This window comes from Oryctolagus cuniculus, chromosome 6, assembly GCF_964237555.1.
Source record: "Oryctolagus cuniculus chromosome 6, mOryCun1.1, whole genome shotgun sequence".
Taxonomy (NCBI): Eukaryota; Metazoa; Chordata; class Mammalia; order Lagomorpha; family Leporidae; genus Oryctolagus; species Oryctolagus cuniculus.
In genome coordinates, this window is record NC_091437.1 from 34,199,862 (window position 1) to 34,217,855 (window position 17,994).

Below are 17,994 nucleotides of genomic sequence, written 5' to 3' on the forward strand. Positions count from 1 at the left end.
GATGATGAGACAGTACCAGTAAACTAACATTATTGATTGTGTTCCAGACATCACACAGGCTAAGCTCCTCATTACATACAATATCTTATTGAATCCGCACAACCCTGCTAAGTAGGGCCTATTATCATCCCTCTTATACAGGTGAGACACTGGGGGCACAAAACATTCAATGCCATCAGCCAGAGAGTAGTGGAGCCAAACAGATTTGGCGTTGGTACCCTTCGCTGCTCAACCCCCCAGCCTCCAACACCTCTGCACGCTTAGGGCATCAAGGGTGGGCAAGGACTCTTCCACTGTCTGACGAGGGGGACCTGAAGGCACTGGCTCAGACAAAGCAGCAGCTAACACTTCCTGCTTCCAAAGGCACTCAACTGGGAAACGTCCAACAGCCTGCCACAGAATCCGTGTCCAAACAGCACAGACAGAGCCACGAGCAAACGAACGCATGGATAAATAGGCCGGCCAGGCAGGCCGACGGTGTCCAGCCACTTCTCATTTCCACGGTTATTCCCAGGCCAGAGCTGCTTCTCCCCGCATGTACTTCACCATCCCCAGGTGTGGGGAGCAACTGAGACTAGACTAAGTTACTGGAATTAAGACTTATTCTATGCATCTGCTCTCCCACAATATGGCGCTGAGAGAGAGAGACCAAACAACCTCTACGCAGCTGTCTCATCAGTTTGATAAGCTGCAGGAGCTGATCCTACTCCTGATTGGAGGAGAGCAGCATGCTCGGCGTGTGGGCAGCAGAGTTGGGATTGGTGGAAGAGGACTATAAAGGAGGAGAGAGACAACACGCACCAGGAACACCTGAGGAACATCTGAGCAGCCCCCGAGAGAGCCGGCCGGCAGTGTGCCGCTCCTCCGCGGAAGAGGGGAAAGTGGCAGGGGGTGCCGCCCCTCCACGGAGGTGGAGGGGTCAGCAGCCAACCCGGGAAGGGCTGAGCAGACAAAAGAACAGCGCAGGGTCTGGTGTCGTTCCTCCGCGAATGGGGGAGCGACATAATGGTGCCATGACTCGGATATGAAGCCTAGGAGGCATACCCAGGTTTGGGTCCTCAGAAGAGCGGCAGGTGTCTCCCAGTGCCTATTTTACAGTTTTAAAAGTCCTCAGGGGCTTGGTGGATTCTGGCGTGGTCTGCTTTACCACTCAATACGGAACACATTAAAAGCGAAACTCATCATTCAGCCCTAAGCCACTTTAAACTACACCTAGAGTGCCTTGCCTTAAATGTCTGCTTTTAAAAATCCATTTTTCCAGCACTTTCCAATGAGGCCTTTCCTGGCCTCCCAGAACCAAATGTAATTTCTCCCTCCTTTGATCAAACGGCAGCTCTCTGACAATCTCTTTATGTGCGTTTGCCTTATTCTATTTGCTGTCACGATCATTTGTGTTTTAGTCTAAAAAATCTTCCTTCCTCGGCAGACTGCATTTCTGGAGGGCAGGCAGGAAGCTGCTCTAAGACTACGGAGTGCGGATTGAGTATCAGCCACAGAAGGGCTTTCCACCCTCCTGGCATTTTATCTTCCTAAGCCCACGAGCCATAGGTACCACGTTCACCCTGCTGTAAGCCGAGATCCCAGAGAACTCATGTGGCTAAATCGCAAAAGGTTAAATGACTGTGGGACTCCGGGAAGGGGTAGAATTCGAACCTACTCCAGTTGGGTTCTGAAATTGATGCCCAGATCACAAGATCCCAGCTTCCTGTCTGGGTAGTCCCACCCCCTGGACTTTGAGAGCATAAGGTGCTCCAGACATCTGAGCTAATGCGAGCAGACAGAAGCTAAGGACAGCGTAACGGATGGCAGTGGCCACCTGGGCAAGTCCTCAGGGACAAAGGGAGATGCATGGATTTGTAGGCTTTAGGGCTTGGCACCTTTCCCACTCTTCCATCTGCCACGAGAGACTGGGGCAGGTTGAGTCCCTGCCCAAGTGCCCTCACTCCCACGTGATAGCCGCCACCAACAAGGCTGTTGCAGCAGCAGGAGCATGGCTGACATGGAGTGCACCCCCGCCCTGCCCCCCCCCCCCTACAGTGGCCGCAGTGGCTGTGAGCGCTCACCCGCAGGGTTGTGATGGTGGCAGGGTCCCGGAGCCGGCCCTCCTCATCCTTCAGATTGTAGCCTTCTGGCCTCTTATCACGCTCGCTGACTTTCCATAGCTTCACAGTTTTATCTGTGGAGGGAGGGCAAGCAGGGGCAGTCACAAACACAGTGGAAAGAAAACTTGTCAAGGTTTTTTTTTTTTGGGGGGGGGGAGATAGATTGGGGGAATAGAGCGAGGTGGAGGTAATGAAGGAAACAAATCATCCAGGAGCCGCAGCGTGCAAATCTGCCATGGAAGGCAGGGCTCAGGGTTCAGAACAGAAGCACAGGCAGTGCCCGAGGGGCTGCTCACTCTACAGCTTATGCAGTAACTCAGCTCGTTCAGGGCAAACACTAGCACCGTATCAGAGTAAGCACAGTTGACCGCGTACCTGTCCTAGCCCTTTCTGCGGCAAACAGCTCTAAAACTCAAAATTCCAGGAAGTAAGCTGGTTACCCAGCTCTCTGTTAGCATCCTGCCTTGTGTCAACACCGCTCTCGCCATGTCCTCAAAGTCCCTTCAGGATCTGCACTCGCAGCTCCCTCAGCCTTTCTCATCCTGCCGCCCACCCTCGGTCCCTCTCTCCCTCACTGCCCCTGTACACATCAAGCCCAATCCTGCCCCCAGAGCCTTTGTTCGTGCTGTGTCTTCCACCGGGAAAGTCCTTCCTCCTCTTTGTCACATAACTGGCCCCTTCACTTCTCTTGCTGTTCAAGTCCCAGCCTCCAGGAGATGGACGTAAGGATGCTGTCCGTATTCCCACGCGCTATCTCCTTTTCGCTGCTTTATTTTTTTCCATAGCACTTGTTACCACCTCCAAGTTGGTTGGCTGCTTGGGATCTGTTGACATGTCTCTCACCAGCATGTAAAATCGCGGGAGGCAGGGATCCTACCTTGTTCACTACCTGGAGCAGCGACTAGGACACAGCTCATACTGAACAAGTATTTGGCTCAATGGATGGATCTTATGTATGGGGTGTGTGTGTCTAGCAACACTCAGGGACAGACAAGGCTAAGCGGAGGAATCAAGCTGTTTGCTTCCCACTGCTGTCTCCTTGGAGTCTGGAGCTGGGAACTCCCTCTTCCCCTTGGTACTATGCCACTCGACAATGCCCGTCATTCTCCATAGCACTAAAACAGAGGGGAGACGTCCAGCGCTGACGGGGGTCGGCCAGGCCAGGGAAGTGAATCGAAGCGGACAGGTGCTCCGGGGACTGGGCATCAGCCTGTAGGCTTTCAGTTCCACTTTTTAAGGAAACATGTTAGGGCCAGGCAAATGGTGTCTGTGGGTCTCACGCCTTTGGGGACCTTCCTTATCTGATCCGGCCTTAACTGGTCCTCCTGGTTTTCACTGCTTTTCAGGAAGGCGGGGCTTGGTTGCCTTTGCTGCATTTTCCCTCGTGTCCTGTACAAGGCTTTGGAGCCCACTAAGCCGGGGCCCAGTCCTCATTCCAGTTTCAACCAGCCACGTGGCCAAGGATGTGCTTCCCACACAGAAGGCACAGGGCTGGTGTCCCGAGCGACGGACACGTCACAGTGCCACATTTAGCAGGGAGAAAGCTACAGAGCACCCAGTTACATCTGAATTTCAGATCAGCCATGAGCAAGTCTGAGTGTAGGCCCCCCGTGTGTCACCCTGACGAATCAACACCCTGAGTTTCTCTGGGTCTCGGTTTATTCCTAAGCTGAGGGAAAACAGGGTCTTCTTCGTGGGGCCCTGTGGGCACGAAGCGAATCGCAGATCACGGCACGCACAGTGTGTCACACAGTGCTGGGCTCCTAATGATGGCCCACAAATGGCAGCTGTCACTGGAATTAGCAAATTGGGTGACAGCCTGCCGTAATAACACGCTGCTCTGATGGCTTCAGCTTCATCCCACTGACATCAGCACATCCAGCGTCTTCATTCTACGGTGGGTGGAGAAAAGCCGGCCCTGCCTTTATTAGGATTTCCTTTCTCTTTTGCTACCCACCACTCCCACCGCGTACCATCTTGCTCCTCTGTTTCTCCACACATCCTGCGCACCACCACCAGCACGCCTCTGTCCCTGCAGTGCAGGCCTGTGTAAGCAGGGGACGCTGGCGCCTGGCACTGCCTCCCTGGAACACGTCAGGAGCAGGAGCCTTGTCCTCAGGGTCTTCAGTGCCCCACTCAGAAACAAGGGGGCTCTGGGCACAGATCCGTGGCCCTCTCGTCTCTCCTATCGGGCACGCGTCTGCTGGCACACCCAGCCACGCGTCCAAGCACGCCCGCTGCATGCTCCCGGCCGTGTGCTCACCCTCGCTCATGCTGGGGCAAAAGGTAGAGCTGCCTTTCCCAGCTGCGGGCTTAATTTAGAATTTGCTCTCTAGACGCCAGCGCCGCTCTGGAGATGCTGCGGCACACCGAGCTGCTTTCTCGGGTGAGAAAATAAAACACGGCCCTTATTTATGGAGCCACTTGATTAGCTCCTGTTCAGCTGTGGCTTAGAAGAAGCCCAGAATCAGTGAATTTCGCACCAAACATGTCCTATTGCTAGGCTTTGAAATGGATCCTATCCCACTGGCAAGGCCATTTTTGTCTTAGGTTTTCTTGAACACGATTGACAAATTGTTATTCAGGGAAATAGAAATCATAGGTAAAAGAGAAACAATAAAAATCACTTCTAATGATGCTAATCAGGGACAATCATTGCCAACATTTTGCATAGATCCTAATAGTATTTTGTCTATGCCTTATTTCAGGGGTGTTACAAACAATAGCATTGCATATACAGATTTTCTACTTTCTCATTTCCATCTTTTTAATATACAAGTGGTACATGTCACTGTCTTAGAAAGTGAAAATAAATATAAAGCTAAAAGATTAAAAGCTCTCAGAGGTAGCCAGTAAGAAAATTTTCAATGTTTATAGGTAATTTTTAAATATTTTAATCAGTATGCATAGTTTATAATATGTACTTTGCCTAATTATCTATTTACCTATTCAGTGTGTATCTCTATATATATTTATAAGGATATAATACATAAAATATAATCTACAGCAGTGAGAATTTGTTAATGGCTCAAGAGCTAGTAGTGAGAGACTTATTAGTAAATCATACAGGGGAACATTATGAAGGCACTGAAAGTCTTATGGTATTTTGAAATAATTTTAATAATTAGTAAGACATTCCTGTAATTAATTAAATTAAAAAAATCTGGTTACAAAGTAGTTTATAGACTATACACGTTTCTATTATAAAGCAACCTATGCCTGGTTGCTGTTTTTTTTTTAAAAAGACATAACCAGTAGTTATCTCTTGATGGAAGCAGTTCTACTGTCTTCATTTTGCTTCTGTTTTTTCCATTTTTAAAATAATAAATGTGTACTACTTTAGAGCAAGCACAACAAATTTTCTGAACCTTCCACTCTCATCACAGGTATTAAGGCAGGAGTAGGAAGCTAAATGCAGCCATGTGTCATCATATGGCAAATAACTTAAAGGTCAAGCTTCACAAATGAATGTTGGTTTAGTTTTCATTAAAAATCATAATGTAGAAAATATCTTCCTAGCAGAAAGTAAAAATTGTACCCAACTATAATGAGATGAGCATACTTTTTTTTTTTTCCTTAAAAAAAGATAATTGATGGCAAATTCCATCCAATTCCCCATAGTTGTGTTGCCTGGAGTCGTTCTTGACTTTATGAGCACATGGTTCTTCCTGACTCGGTGTCTTGAAGCTTCGTGGCTCCAAGTCCAAGGAACGTGCGCCTGTTACTGTGAGTAATGCCTTCTTCTTCCTTCTGGCTGCTTCTCTAAGCACTTCATCATCACTCGTGGCAGGTTTTAACACCATCTTATCATCTATCTTCATTTTCTCTTTTGTACAGTAATTCCAATTGTCTCCCATTAAATTTTGCATGTTAACCCATTTGGCTTAAGGGAGAATCTCAACCTCAATATTAGTATGAAGAAGAAAATCATACAAGAACATGGGGATTTTTATTTTAAGAATCATTTTGAGATGATGTTGGCGTATGAAATAGCATCCCAAATGGAAAGATAATATCCTTGTTAATCAAAAAACTACTTAAAAACTCAATTAACAGAACATTACGCTATATAATTAATCTTCATTGCATTTCACTTTCTCTCACATCCCCTCCCCCAACACAAAGTAGTTAATAACTCTTTGAATTGCATTGCAATAATCAATAGGCTAAATTTCATAACATACAGTAAGCTAGTTATAGAAAGCAAATTTCCTCCCGTAGAAGTAATGAAGTAAAAATCATCAGAAGTCTCTTATTTTGAATAGTGTTCAATCTACAGAGCCCGTGAGCGAAACAAACAGAAGCAGCCCAACTGGAAGGGGAGAAATTCTAACAAATGCACGTGGCTTGGCTTCTACGAAATCAGATTCACAGAAGGTGAACAGGACAAGAAAACGAGTTATGAGGAAGAACGAAACGACCTGTAATCTGGAGAAACAGGTGAGTGGGGATCTTGTTGTGTTAGATGAGACCTGCTTGGATAAGCTTAAATGGGCTGTTTCAGAAGGGCCCTTTCGAAGATCTGTATGCTAGCCTCATATTTGGTATTTTTACACATGATGAACTGTGTCCCTTTCATTGTTCTAAGATTAATATGGCTTATTATAATATAAAAAGTAAGAATAAAAGGAATGCATTCATAAGTCATCCACAAAACGCAATTAAAAATTAATCATGATCAACCTTTTATTGTGCTTCCTCAGTTTTTTAAAAATATGAATGTTTGATTGCATGATGCACATCTTCTGCATTTTTCAGGTGAGCACTTCCCTTTCTTTTAGATGTTCGGTACAGGGAAAAAGCAAATCCTTAGCTTCGTGACTTAAATTTAAATGTGTTCCTCAGAGGTTCACACACAGGACGAAATGCGTCGCTTGCCCATTTATTTGTTTGGGGGAAGATGCGTCATCTGAATATACTAATCCTCTTAGTTGTTACACTTCTCAACCGACACCCTTTAACGTGTAGCTTTATTCCAAACTGCCTGGACATGGATGGTTTCTTTCGGCCGTGGTTTAGGAGGCTGGAGGGCGGGCACTGCCACCATACAAAGGCTTCCTGCTTGTATCCGAGCATTGCATCTGGCCCTCTACCCAACCTCTAACATTCTCCCGCTCTGACCTATTTATAGCAACAAACAGTACAAAGAGAATATAAAGGGACCAGAGAGAGAATGATTTGCCCAGTTCTCTGTTAGGGTCCCTGTTCTCTTCTCGACGTGTGCTCCTTCCTAGCTTGGAACTTGATTTTGTCAGAGAGACACAGCCATCTGCTTCACAGGCCCTGAAATACATTCAGGGATTAATAACTTCTACTTAGTGTGCCAAACTCACGGAGACGCCATGTCGAGTTTCCTGAAATGTATTCCCAGAATAACACTCAGTGAATCTGAAGACAGGAAGTCACATTCCAAAAACACCTGCAAATAATCTACAGCCATTGAAAACTGCAGATCACCAGTTTCACATAATTGGGTCATAAATTTGATATTTTAAAACAGAATGGCTACCATGTACTGAGGGCACGCTTTGTATGTGCCAGGCACTCTTCCAGGCATCTTGCAAAGGTGGTTTCTACATGTTTACCAGCCCACAAGGTAGGAAGGAAATGGAGGCTAAGACAGACTGAAATATATATAGCTTGGCTGACTGGTATCTCCCCAAACATCAAACAGGATAAGTTCACGTACCATTAGTAGACAGAAGAAAGTAAGCTGCATTCTGTTGGGGGAGCCATCTTATTTTATTGATTTTTTCTTCTATTTCTAAACTCTTCAGGTAATCGAACTCGGGTTCATGGCTCTGGAATGTGCTGTAAACATTGTATTCACCCCTGCGGTGAACCTGGTTTTTACTCTGCAGGAAGGGAAAAAAAAATATATATATATAGAAGATTAAATTATGGAAGTCAACTTCAAAATCACCGATTCCCTTTTTTCTTTCTTTCTTCATTTTTGGGCAGAGTCACTGTGATGAGAACCAGGATGAGGACAGCCCCATGTTTTATCTTACTTCAATGGCTTCTCAAGCTATTTAAAAATTTTTATTTATGTTAAGAGAGAGAGAGAGCGCGCACGAGCGTGTGCGCACTCATTCCTATCAGTTGCTTTATAACCTCAGTGTCCTACAACCTAGGCTGGGCTCTGGCTGAAGCTGGGAACTCAGTTGAGGTCTCCCCTGTGGGAGGGCAGGAGCCCAAAAACTTGGAGCTATCGCTGCTGGCTCCCAGGGCTCGCATTAGAGCCGGGAATCACACACAGGAACTCCAATATGGCATGTGCATGCTTCAGCTGCTAGTCTAAACACTCATTCTTCCAAAGTTTTTGATCATGCTCCCCATTAGCAAATATTTAGACCTTCAATATGCATATATTTATTTGTAACCTATATGCATGAACTTCAGCACTTATATATGGTGTATATCATAACACAAGCACAGATACAGAAGTTAAAATAGGACAAGATTTTAAAATCAGTTTAAGTAGCAGCTTCAATATTTATATTTTGTACTCTGAAGTATGCCTTGGATATGAGGTAAGCCACCTCACACTGGTGTCCCTGTGCAAGGGGCCTTCAAGAAGTAATTGGGAACATGGAATGAAAGGAGAAGTTTATCCTGGTGCAGAAAGTTTGGAGAAGCATTTTTTCCCCCACAGTACACCTTTTCCATGAATTTTTTGAAGACCCTTTGTATACTGGTAGCAATCTCTTACAAACAGTACAAAATTGCAGCTTCAGCAATTTTCACTGGCTTTTTAAAATCTCACAGAATCTGAAAAGCAGGCAGGGCGGGGACATGGACAAAAGAGGGTCAGAAATAGTAAGCTGTTTCTTTAAGGTCACAGAGCTCACAAGGATCCAGTCTGGGCATCCGACTCTCTCTCTCTTCCTCCCTAACACAAGGGACAAAACTGGCACTCAGAGATGCCAGCTGTATCACGATGCAGCCGATGAGACTTTTCCTCTGGCTTTCCCCTAGCAACGATTAAAGAGCAAACAGCAGGAACTAAATAAATGATGAGAAAACGAAACACAAGGGCAAGAAAGGAACAAGGGAAAGAGGACGGGAGAGGAGAGAGAGAGAGAAAGACAAGAAGGGGAGGGGGGGAGGTGTTTCAGTCCCTGGAGGACCGTCCTGCCCAGAGAGTCAAGACTCAGGCGTTAGAAACCTGGACAACAGTTCAAACCTGGCTCTCAGTAAACAACAGCCACAGAAGCTTGACTCGGAGTAAACCTGCTCCATTTAAAATTTTGTATTGCCGGGTGGATAGAGGACATCCAAGCCCACATCTTAACTGACTCATGGGGGAGGGTGCTGCCCTCGGCGTGAAACACTTCCGAGTGGGCACTGAGGTTCCTACAAACAAGCTCTCCATGACTAGGCATCCTAGAACCAGAACCAAGTCTGCCCCATATGACGTCACCTGGCTTGGTTTCTCATGTTTAGCTCTCATTTTAATCCCTAGCTTGACACAATAGCATACACTTAACTGCAAATTCTTTTTCCTCAATGGCATTTATTTTTTCTTGAGCTAAACCACCCTGCTTTGGAAAACATGTCCCTTGTCATTCCACTAATGAATCAGGCTTCCTAAATATTTCAGGAGATTAAAATAGGAGACCCCTAAGAAGAGCTACCGGAAACTGCAGACCAGGTCACATGTGGCCATAGGTAGGTCATGCTAAGTAGCTCCTCCAGTTCTACCCTCTTATCACAGTGAATCCAACTGGAGCTTTTTAAAAAAAATGTAGAGAAGTTCTGAAATTCATTTTCAGAGGACTTTAACTGCTGACACACTTGCTTACTTGCAGAGAGAGCCAGTCCACCTTAACAATAAATTTATACGAGTGTTGATCTGCTACCTTCCAAATCAGACTGTCAAGTGTGTGTAGCATGTGCCAGACCAATTAGCACAAGGCAGCTCTGGAAGAGCAGGAAAAATTCCAGGTCACGAAGAGCTAGGAGTTGCTGCTTGCCAACCACATTTTCGCATTTCCAGGGCCGATGCAATAGGCTGGGTGCCTGATTTAATGCTCAACACTTGAATTTATACAGAACCCCAAGGGATTATGATGCCCTTATAGAAATTAATTGCAAATAATGTGCAATTACCAAATATATCACCTCTAAATGAGGCTTCCCTTTTTTGAGGGGAGGTGTAATGCAAATGGCTTTGAGGCACAAAGCAGGCATTAAATTGCCAAGGCAGTCTCCTGTGAAGCCTTCCTCGCGCTTCCCGGGGGCTGGGTGAATCTCAGAGGCAGGCAGTGGCAGATGGGAGAGGACTAGGGACACAGACTCGCCTGCTGGAAGCTCCACCACCATGCCAGGGGAGGCCAAGGAAATCAAATTGGGCCATAATTTCATTCTGACAAAGCAGAAGCATGCACACATACACACACACACACACACCCCACAATCTCAATTTATATGAAAAAGAGAAATAATTCCTAGTGGATTCCAAGTCTTGGAAACAAATGGGCTTCTGGAAACTCGCTGGAAGTCAGCGCTTCTGCTCCCAAACAGAGGTGCCCATAGAGCTCAGCTCGGGGCACCTTCGTGTCACCTATGCCAGGGGCGGTGCCAGCCATGTGCCATGTTCAGATGTCACTTCAGGACATTGCATTCCCTTTATGGGAACTGCACTCCATTTTCTTCTCTGCTGACCGCACTTGTCCTGTTCCCATCCGTTGGCAAATACAACTCCTTTTTACCTTCAACTTATTCTGGCAGCCACCCAAAATCGAGGGAGACTGACTGTCGCATGCTCAAGGAGACTGTCACCCCAAAAGGAGGCGTCACGATGCTCAACAAGCACCCATGGAAGTTTGCAGATCAGACAAGCGGTGGAGTCATCACGGGGGTCTGATATCCAGGCCTCGAGCCTTGGAAGGCCATGCCCATAGCAGGCTGTCTTTGAAGGGGCCTCTGTGAGTCTGTATGTGCAACTGTTGATATTAATGATTTTTTGGCAGTTTTTAGTTTGTGAGCAAAGCAGCAAGGTTAAGGGCGACACATGAGGATTAGAGAACAGTAGGAGGCTTCCTTGAAAAAGAGAAGCAAACAGGCATTTTGCATTCACTGCCACTTACCTCCTGCTCTCGTTGAAATATTACAACCCGACCCCCCTTGTCCCCTGTCGCTAGTAATTCTCCCGTGTGGTTGAATTCTACCGTAGAGATAATGTCAGCTGAAAAGAAGAAGACAAAGGCAACGTAAGTAACTGCACACTTACTTTGAAAGGATAGATAATAGACATTCTTTTTCCGCGCATTTAAGGGCTTAGGGCTCTGTCGCTGCAGTGGAATTTACAAGGATTTTACATTCAGTATTTCGAGTGGCACTAGAAGGGGACTTGGGGCAGTCAATCTCCTAGATGCCCACACTGCGCTTCACCTCTTAGCACATCTGGTGAGAACAAAAGGAACAAGCACATTCAGACCTTTGCGTATTGGGTAAGAGAAAATGAGTTTCTTGACAGCGCAGGTAAATGGTGTTTTTCTTCAATAATTTCTACCAAGCAGAGACCCTTCAACAGGCAGGTGGTCTTGTTCTTTCCCTTTCTTCTGCACCAAGAAACTTGCTCAAATGCTTTCAGTTGTGGTCACTGAACTTGGGACTGAGGACCGCGATGAAGCGGATTTGGATGCTCAGACCCAGCACACGGAAGGGCAGTGCACAAAGAAACGGCGGGGAATACTGCCAGTCACACATTCAAGGAAGGACCCCCCAGACGCTCTGGCGTGACCCACGCTCTCCCAGTTCTTGTGGGCCCAACACACCCTTCTGCAAGAGCCCAGACTTCTTCAAACTCAAGGGAAAGGGTGCTGAGAAAACAGGGTCATGCGGTCAGAGGGGGCAATTTGGACTCCACTTCTAAATGGGGTAAAAGCACAGGCACCAGGAACGCCCATCACCAGGTAATTGCTGAAGGAGTGCCAGCCTGCCAAATCTTTTTTCAACACTGGTTACCCCCAAGGAACATGGACAGGTAAATTACCTATGATTAGATTTAGTAGGGCTATTTTTAGAAAAATGTCAGAGGTTAATTCCCCTGCAATTATTCCCCTGCAGGGCTCCAACAATTGCTACCAAGAGTGCAAATGAGTTAAAAAAAAAAAAAAAGAACGAACGACCGAACAAGAGAAAAAAAGAGGCAGGGGAATTATGACTATGGTCTTTGACTACGGAACATTCTGAATATGATGTCTATGTATGGAAAGCAAAGGGGAAACAGTGAGGTAGAAAACTCGGGCGATTACCCTTGAGTAATTGCAATTTCAGATCCTACCTTTATACTATTTGAGGATTTTCTCTGCATGCCTGATTTATTCAAGTAACTAGTGTAAAATTCTCCATTTTATACAGAGTAACTGTCATTTTTCCAAAAAGGAAAATGCTTCTCATAGTCACTGTGCAAAAGTAAAAAATAAACAAATAAAAAATAAGTGACAAGCCTTAGTCACTTTTAGAGAACAATTCATGATTTCTAATTCTGGCCTCTTAGAGGAGAGCCGCAACAGGTAGCAAATTCAAAGCCCTCCAAGGCCAGGAAGCAGCATGGACGAGGTAAACCAGGTGAACTAGGAAGCTTACATCTCCTTTTAAGGGACAAAGGGCTATTTGGCATAAACCAGTGGTTACATAAAATATTACGTGTATCGCCTTATGTTCAGTAATTTCTTTTAAACTGAAAAATCAGATTTTAGTATTATATACTGGCAACTATTTTTTTCAATGCCATAAGAAAAAAAATCAATCTTGTCTGGCATGAATATTGTTTGAGGGTCGCGAGTTTATGACTTCTGGCCTATAGAGACTTCATTAGGGAAAGGCTGCTCCACGTCTTACCAGCGATCTAAACTGGAAAATCCCTCCCATAAACTAGCCTTAAAGAAACAAATTAAGTTATGTAGCTGCAAAGCTCCTGATAGATGTTTAGGAAGCCAATTTATATAACGAGTGCCCCTGAGTTGAGTAAGGAAATCCAGCCACATTAGGTGAAGTATTTCACCACCTCCTTGCACTTCAGTTTGTGCATCTTAGCAAATTACTCATACATAGAGGACACGAGGTGACTGTTTTACACGTGTAGTTGCCTCAACATGCCAAGACTGAACAGCGCTGAGTGCTAGCATGCAATTTTTCTTTTGAAAAAGATTTATTTGAAAGGTAGCGTCAGAGACAGAGAGGAAGAGACACACAGAGAGATCTTTCATCTACTGGTTCACTCCCCCAAATGGCTGCAATTACTGGGGCAGGACCAGGCAGAAGGCAAGAGCCAGCAGCTTCATGTGGGTCTCCCACATGGGTGGCAGGGCCCAAGCACTTGCACCATCTGCCACTGCTTTCCCAGGTACATTAGCAGGGAGCTGGGTTGGAAGTGGAACCACTAGGACTCAAACCAGCATTCACGTGGGATGCAGGCAGCAGCTTAACCACAATGCCAACCCTAAGCAACCATTTTTAACTTTAGTGACTGCTTCCAGTTTCTTCTTGAATAGTTAGTGAAATGTAATAGAGCTTCCTGACTTGGGTAGAACCAACGTGGGTGTCACTGTTTCTTTTCACTTTGGGGCTTTCTTTTAGATTACTGGGAATCTCAAATTGCTCAAACACTTCCCAGAGACAAAGAGCAGCATGGGGAAGAGAAGGTGGTAGGGAAGCCAGGTCTTGCTGTGCTCATGTGTTACAATCAAGTTTTCAGATTTTGCTTATATGCAGTTTCTGCTTTTCCCCTGGGCAGGCATGCCAACAGACAGCATAAGACAGCTGCCACATCTTTTCATTGGAACTAAAAGACAAAATTTTCCTCTTGATAAAATTGGGGATCAGAAGAGTTAAGTAGCTTTTTTTACAGTGTGACCCTGTGGTTCATTTGAAAAAAAAAAAAAAAAAAAAAGAAGAGGAAGTCACTCAAAGAGAAATACAATTTGCTTTTCCAGGGATGACATAACCATTGTCTTTCCACCCAGAGTATATGAAAATGTCTTTCAGATCCGCACAGGTCAAAACAAGCTAAGATTTAACGTGAAGTCCAAGTCACAGGCCCCAAGCCAATATTCACAGAGCTCTGCATTACAAACCATTAGGCATGAGCCCAGCTATTAAAAACACCCCTTTGTTTTCCAAGTGTTATTGTTCTTCAATGATATGTCTCTCTCAAGACTCTTGTACAGGAGAAGGTGACTGGCATGGAGAGACTTTGAAATAAAGGCCTTCCCAGGGCTGGTGCTGTGGCGCAGTAGGTTGATCCTCCGCCTGCTGTGCCGGCATCCCATATGGGTACCAGTTCTGGTCCCAGCTGCTCCACTTCCAGTCCAGCTCTCTGCTGTGGCTGGGAAAGCAGTGGAGAATGGCCCAGTCTCTTGGGCCCCTGCACCCACGTGGGAAACCTGGAGGGAACTCCTGTCTCCTGATCAGCACAGCTCCGGCTGTTGCGTCCATTTGGGGGGTGAACCAACAGAAGGAAGACCTGTCTCTCCATCTCTCCTTCTCACTCTCTGTAACTCTACCTCTCAAATAAATAAATAAATAAAATCTTAAAAAAAAAAAGAAATAAAGGCCTTCCCTTTGTTTCCATCCTGCTAGCCACATGGTATGTATGTGGGCTTGTTTTCAACAAGCTGTCGCCTACCCACCATCGGAACATGCAGCTCGAGTTAATACCTATTGTGAACTTCCGTGTTTCCTGACTCATTTATCATTGCTCAGCGGGTCTAACTCAAGAGTTTACTGCCCCATCCATATCTTCTTATCTTCATCTGTGACTGTTTCATAATTGATGCAAAACTCATGAATCACTCTGCCTTCCAATTCCAAGATCCTGAAGCCTCTCATACAAATGCCCTTGTGTTTACAATGTGCTTTTTGGTAGGGCAGCTTAAACTGCAAAACACATGCTTCTCAGGACAAAGTAAGTTTCACAAGTAACAGTAAGCTAACAAACTTAAGGACAGTAAGTTTGTCTGAAATCATGATAAACAGACATCAATTTATCAAAAAAAGAGCAATAATTTATCAAACTCAGCATGGTTTTCACCTTTAAATCTTGTTTTTTTTTTTTTTTTTTTTTAGATTTATTTATTTATTTGCAAGTCAGTTACACAGAGAGAGGAGAGGCAGAGAGCAAGAGAGAGAGGTCTTCCAGCCGCTGGTTCACTCCCCAGTTGGCCGCAACGGCCGGAGCTGTGCCAATCCGAAGCCAGGAGCCAGGAGCTTCTTCCAGGTCTCCCATGTGGGTGCAGGGGCCCAAGGACTTGGGCCATCTTCCACTGCTTTCCCAGGCCATAGCAGAGAGCTGGATCAGAAGAGGAGCAGCCGGTACTAGAACTGGCACCCATATGGGATGCCGGCGCTTCAGGCCAGGGCATTAACCCGCTGTGCCACAGTGTCAGCCCCTAAATCTTAAGTTTATGTGACAACATTAAATGCTCATCCTCATCACACTACACAACAAGAAACTATAAACTTGAGCATTTTCCCTCTGTTCCATATAGATGTGGAAAAAGTCAACACAATAAAACAACAACATGCAGAAACAGTATCAGAGGTCAAATGCAGGTAAAGTGATTTTTAAAGGAAACCATGGGAGGTATGAGGTTTGCTCCACATCTGTTTGTGCTGATTTAATTTCCACAAGATGGTGGCCTGGTAACCCCTTTTCTAGCTCAATAGGCACTGTGAAGACTGAGTTTTTCTTTTTTAAAAATCAATCTAAGAATCCCATGAAGGTTCCAGACTGGTGATTTCACACCTAACGTCTCTATTTACCCGAACAATAGGTATTGACTGAGCAATTATATTCATGTGATTGTAAGGCTGAAGAAAACAGTAGCTCCCTCCCCGCCCTACTCACGTCCTAATCCCTTAGATAGCACCACGCTGTGCTGTAGTCTATGCAATGCTACAGGACTGGATTGAGGCAGGTTCTACAATTACTGGGTTCAGAGAGCAGGTGACTGTTTGATAAAATGATGGCTCAGTTGAGACTTCGGGAGGATCGAAACCCAAAGTCCACTGGAGAAACAATGTTACTGACCAAATCAATAGCAATGCCTCTTAATATCAATCATGGGGTTGGAAAACAAAGGGCAATGCAATGTAGCCCTCAGAGCCCATTTACTGTATTATATTTCACCTAAGAAACATTTGGTAGATAATAATATAAAACCACTTACTGTATCAACTGAATAGTTTTGCCCACGCAACACCTGGCATTATTCCTGACAGCTTTGTTGGCTCTAGGCAGGTTTCTGTTTCTTCAGCTAGGCCGAGGAGATCAGCAAAGATGGAAAAGAGCTCCCATAGCGGGGAACAGTGGTGAAGTATGGGTAGCTGCCAGAAGGTGTGTGCTTAGAAGGATGGGGCGGGGGTCACTTCTGGGCTGAGGTGTGACAGTGGGCCATGGCTCTGGGAGGCAGAGGGGTGGTGGGTGTATCTGCTATGTCTTGCTTAGGGACTTTTTTTTTTTTTTATTTAAGGAGTTACTTTATTTAATTGAAAGGAAGAGCCACAGACAGAGAGGTCTTCTTCCACTGGCTCACTCCACAAATGACTGCAACAGCCAGAGCTGGGCCAGTTCAGAGATAGGAGCCAGGAGCTTCCTCCAGGTTTCCCCTGAGGGCGCAGGGGCCCAAGAATGTGGGCCATCCTCTGCTGCTTTCCCAGAAGCATTAGCAGGAAGATGGATCAGAAGTGGAGGAGATGGGACTTGAACTGGTGCCCATATGCGATATTGGTGCTGCAGGCAGCCACTGGGGTGTCAACCAGTACATGGAAAATCAATCAATCAATCAATTTCTCTCTCTCTCTGGAAGTCTCCCTTTCTTTTTTACATTTTTAAAAAGATTTTATTTGAAAGAGAGTTACACAGAGACAGAGACAGAGACAGAGACAGAAAAATAGAGGTCTTCCATCTGCTGGTTCACTCCCTAGTTGACCGCAATGGCCAGAGCTGAGCCGACCTGCAGGCAGCAGCCAGGAGCTTCTCTCGGATCTCCCACATGCGTGCAGGGGCCTCAGGACTTGGGCCATCCTCCACCATTTTCCCAGGCACATTAGCAGGGAGCTGGATGGGAAGTGGAGCAGCTGCGACTCGAACCAGTGCCCATATGGGATGCTAATGCTGCAGGCCTGGGCTTTAGCCCACTGTTCATAGCACCAGCCCCAAGAAGTCTCTATTTCAAATAAATCTTTTAAATATTTCTCATTAGATAATTTATCTAAGTAAACAATACACAGTTACTAATGTCCATTAATAATGAAGTGACAGTTAAAATATAAAATGAAATTTCCCCTACAATTTGACTCCCTTACAAACAGTGGATAATTCCTACAAATATACACACATTCATAGAAAAGTTTGTCAGACAGTGTCCATAATGGTATTGTTTTGGTGTAGGATGTAGGTGACTTATTTTCCCGCAGTGTTTTTCTATTTTTCAGCATTTTTGATAGTTTTTTTGCCATGACTGTAAATACTTTAACAAGTTTAACTGTAACTGTAAATAATTTTAATTGGTTTCCAAACAGGATAAAAGATTTTAGCATTCATCTCAGTGGCTTTTTAAACTTTAAAATTTATATTTTAGCCTACATATAGTAAAATTCACTTTTTGTGCCATACAGCTGCATGGGTTTTGAGAAACGCAGAGAGACGTGCATCCGAGCCATCATCACGACATAGATCAGCTCCACCTCCCCCCCCAATTCCTCCCAACTCCCCCTCTGCGGTCAAGTTTTTCAAAGGGGAATACGGTTGTGGGCATCAAATAAACTGACAGATACAAGGGCTTCTAGAAGTGAAAAGTACCGTGCAAATAGAGAGGTTCAACACAAGCCGTCTCTATACATAGGTTCAGTTCAATATGAAGCATTTTCTCACTACAGT

General features: G+C 45.3%; 1 protein-coding gene across 22 annotated transcripts in view; it reads right to left on the reverse strand.

Annotated features, from left to right (window-relative positions):
- Positions 1-17,994, reverse strand: part of PPP2R2B (protein phosphatase 2 regulatory subunit Bbeta) — a 487,122-nt gene that overhangs the window by 97,769 nt on the left and 371,359 nt on the right. For all 22 annotated transcript variants that reach the window (XM_051843263.2, XM_051843261.2, XM_051843270.2 and 19 more), the window contains 3 exon segments: positions 11,195-11,292; positions 7,792-7,957; positions 2,064-2,176 (listed from right to left, as the gene is read on the reverse strand). In XM_051843263.2, the coding sequence (XP_051699223.1) occupies positions 2,064-2,176; positions 7,792-7,957; positions 11,195-11,292 (377 nt within the window).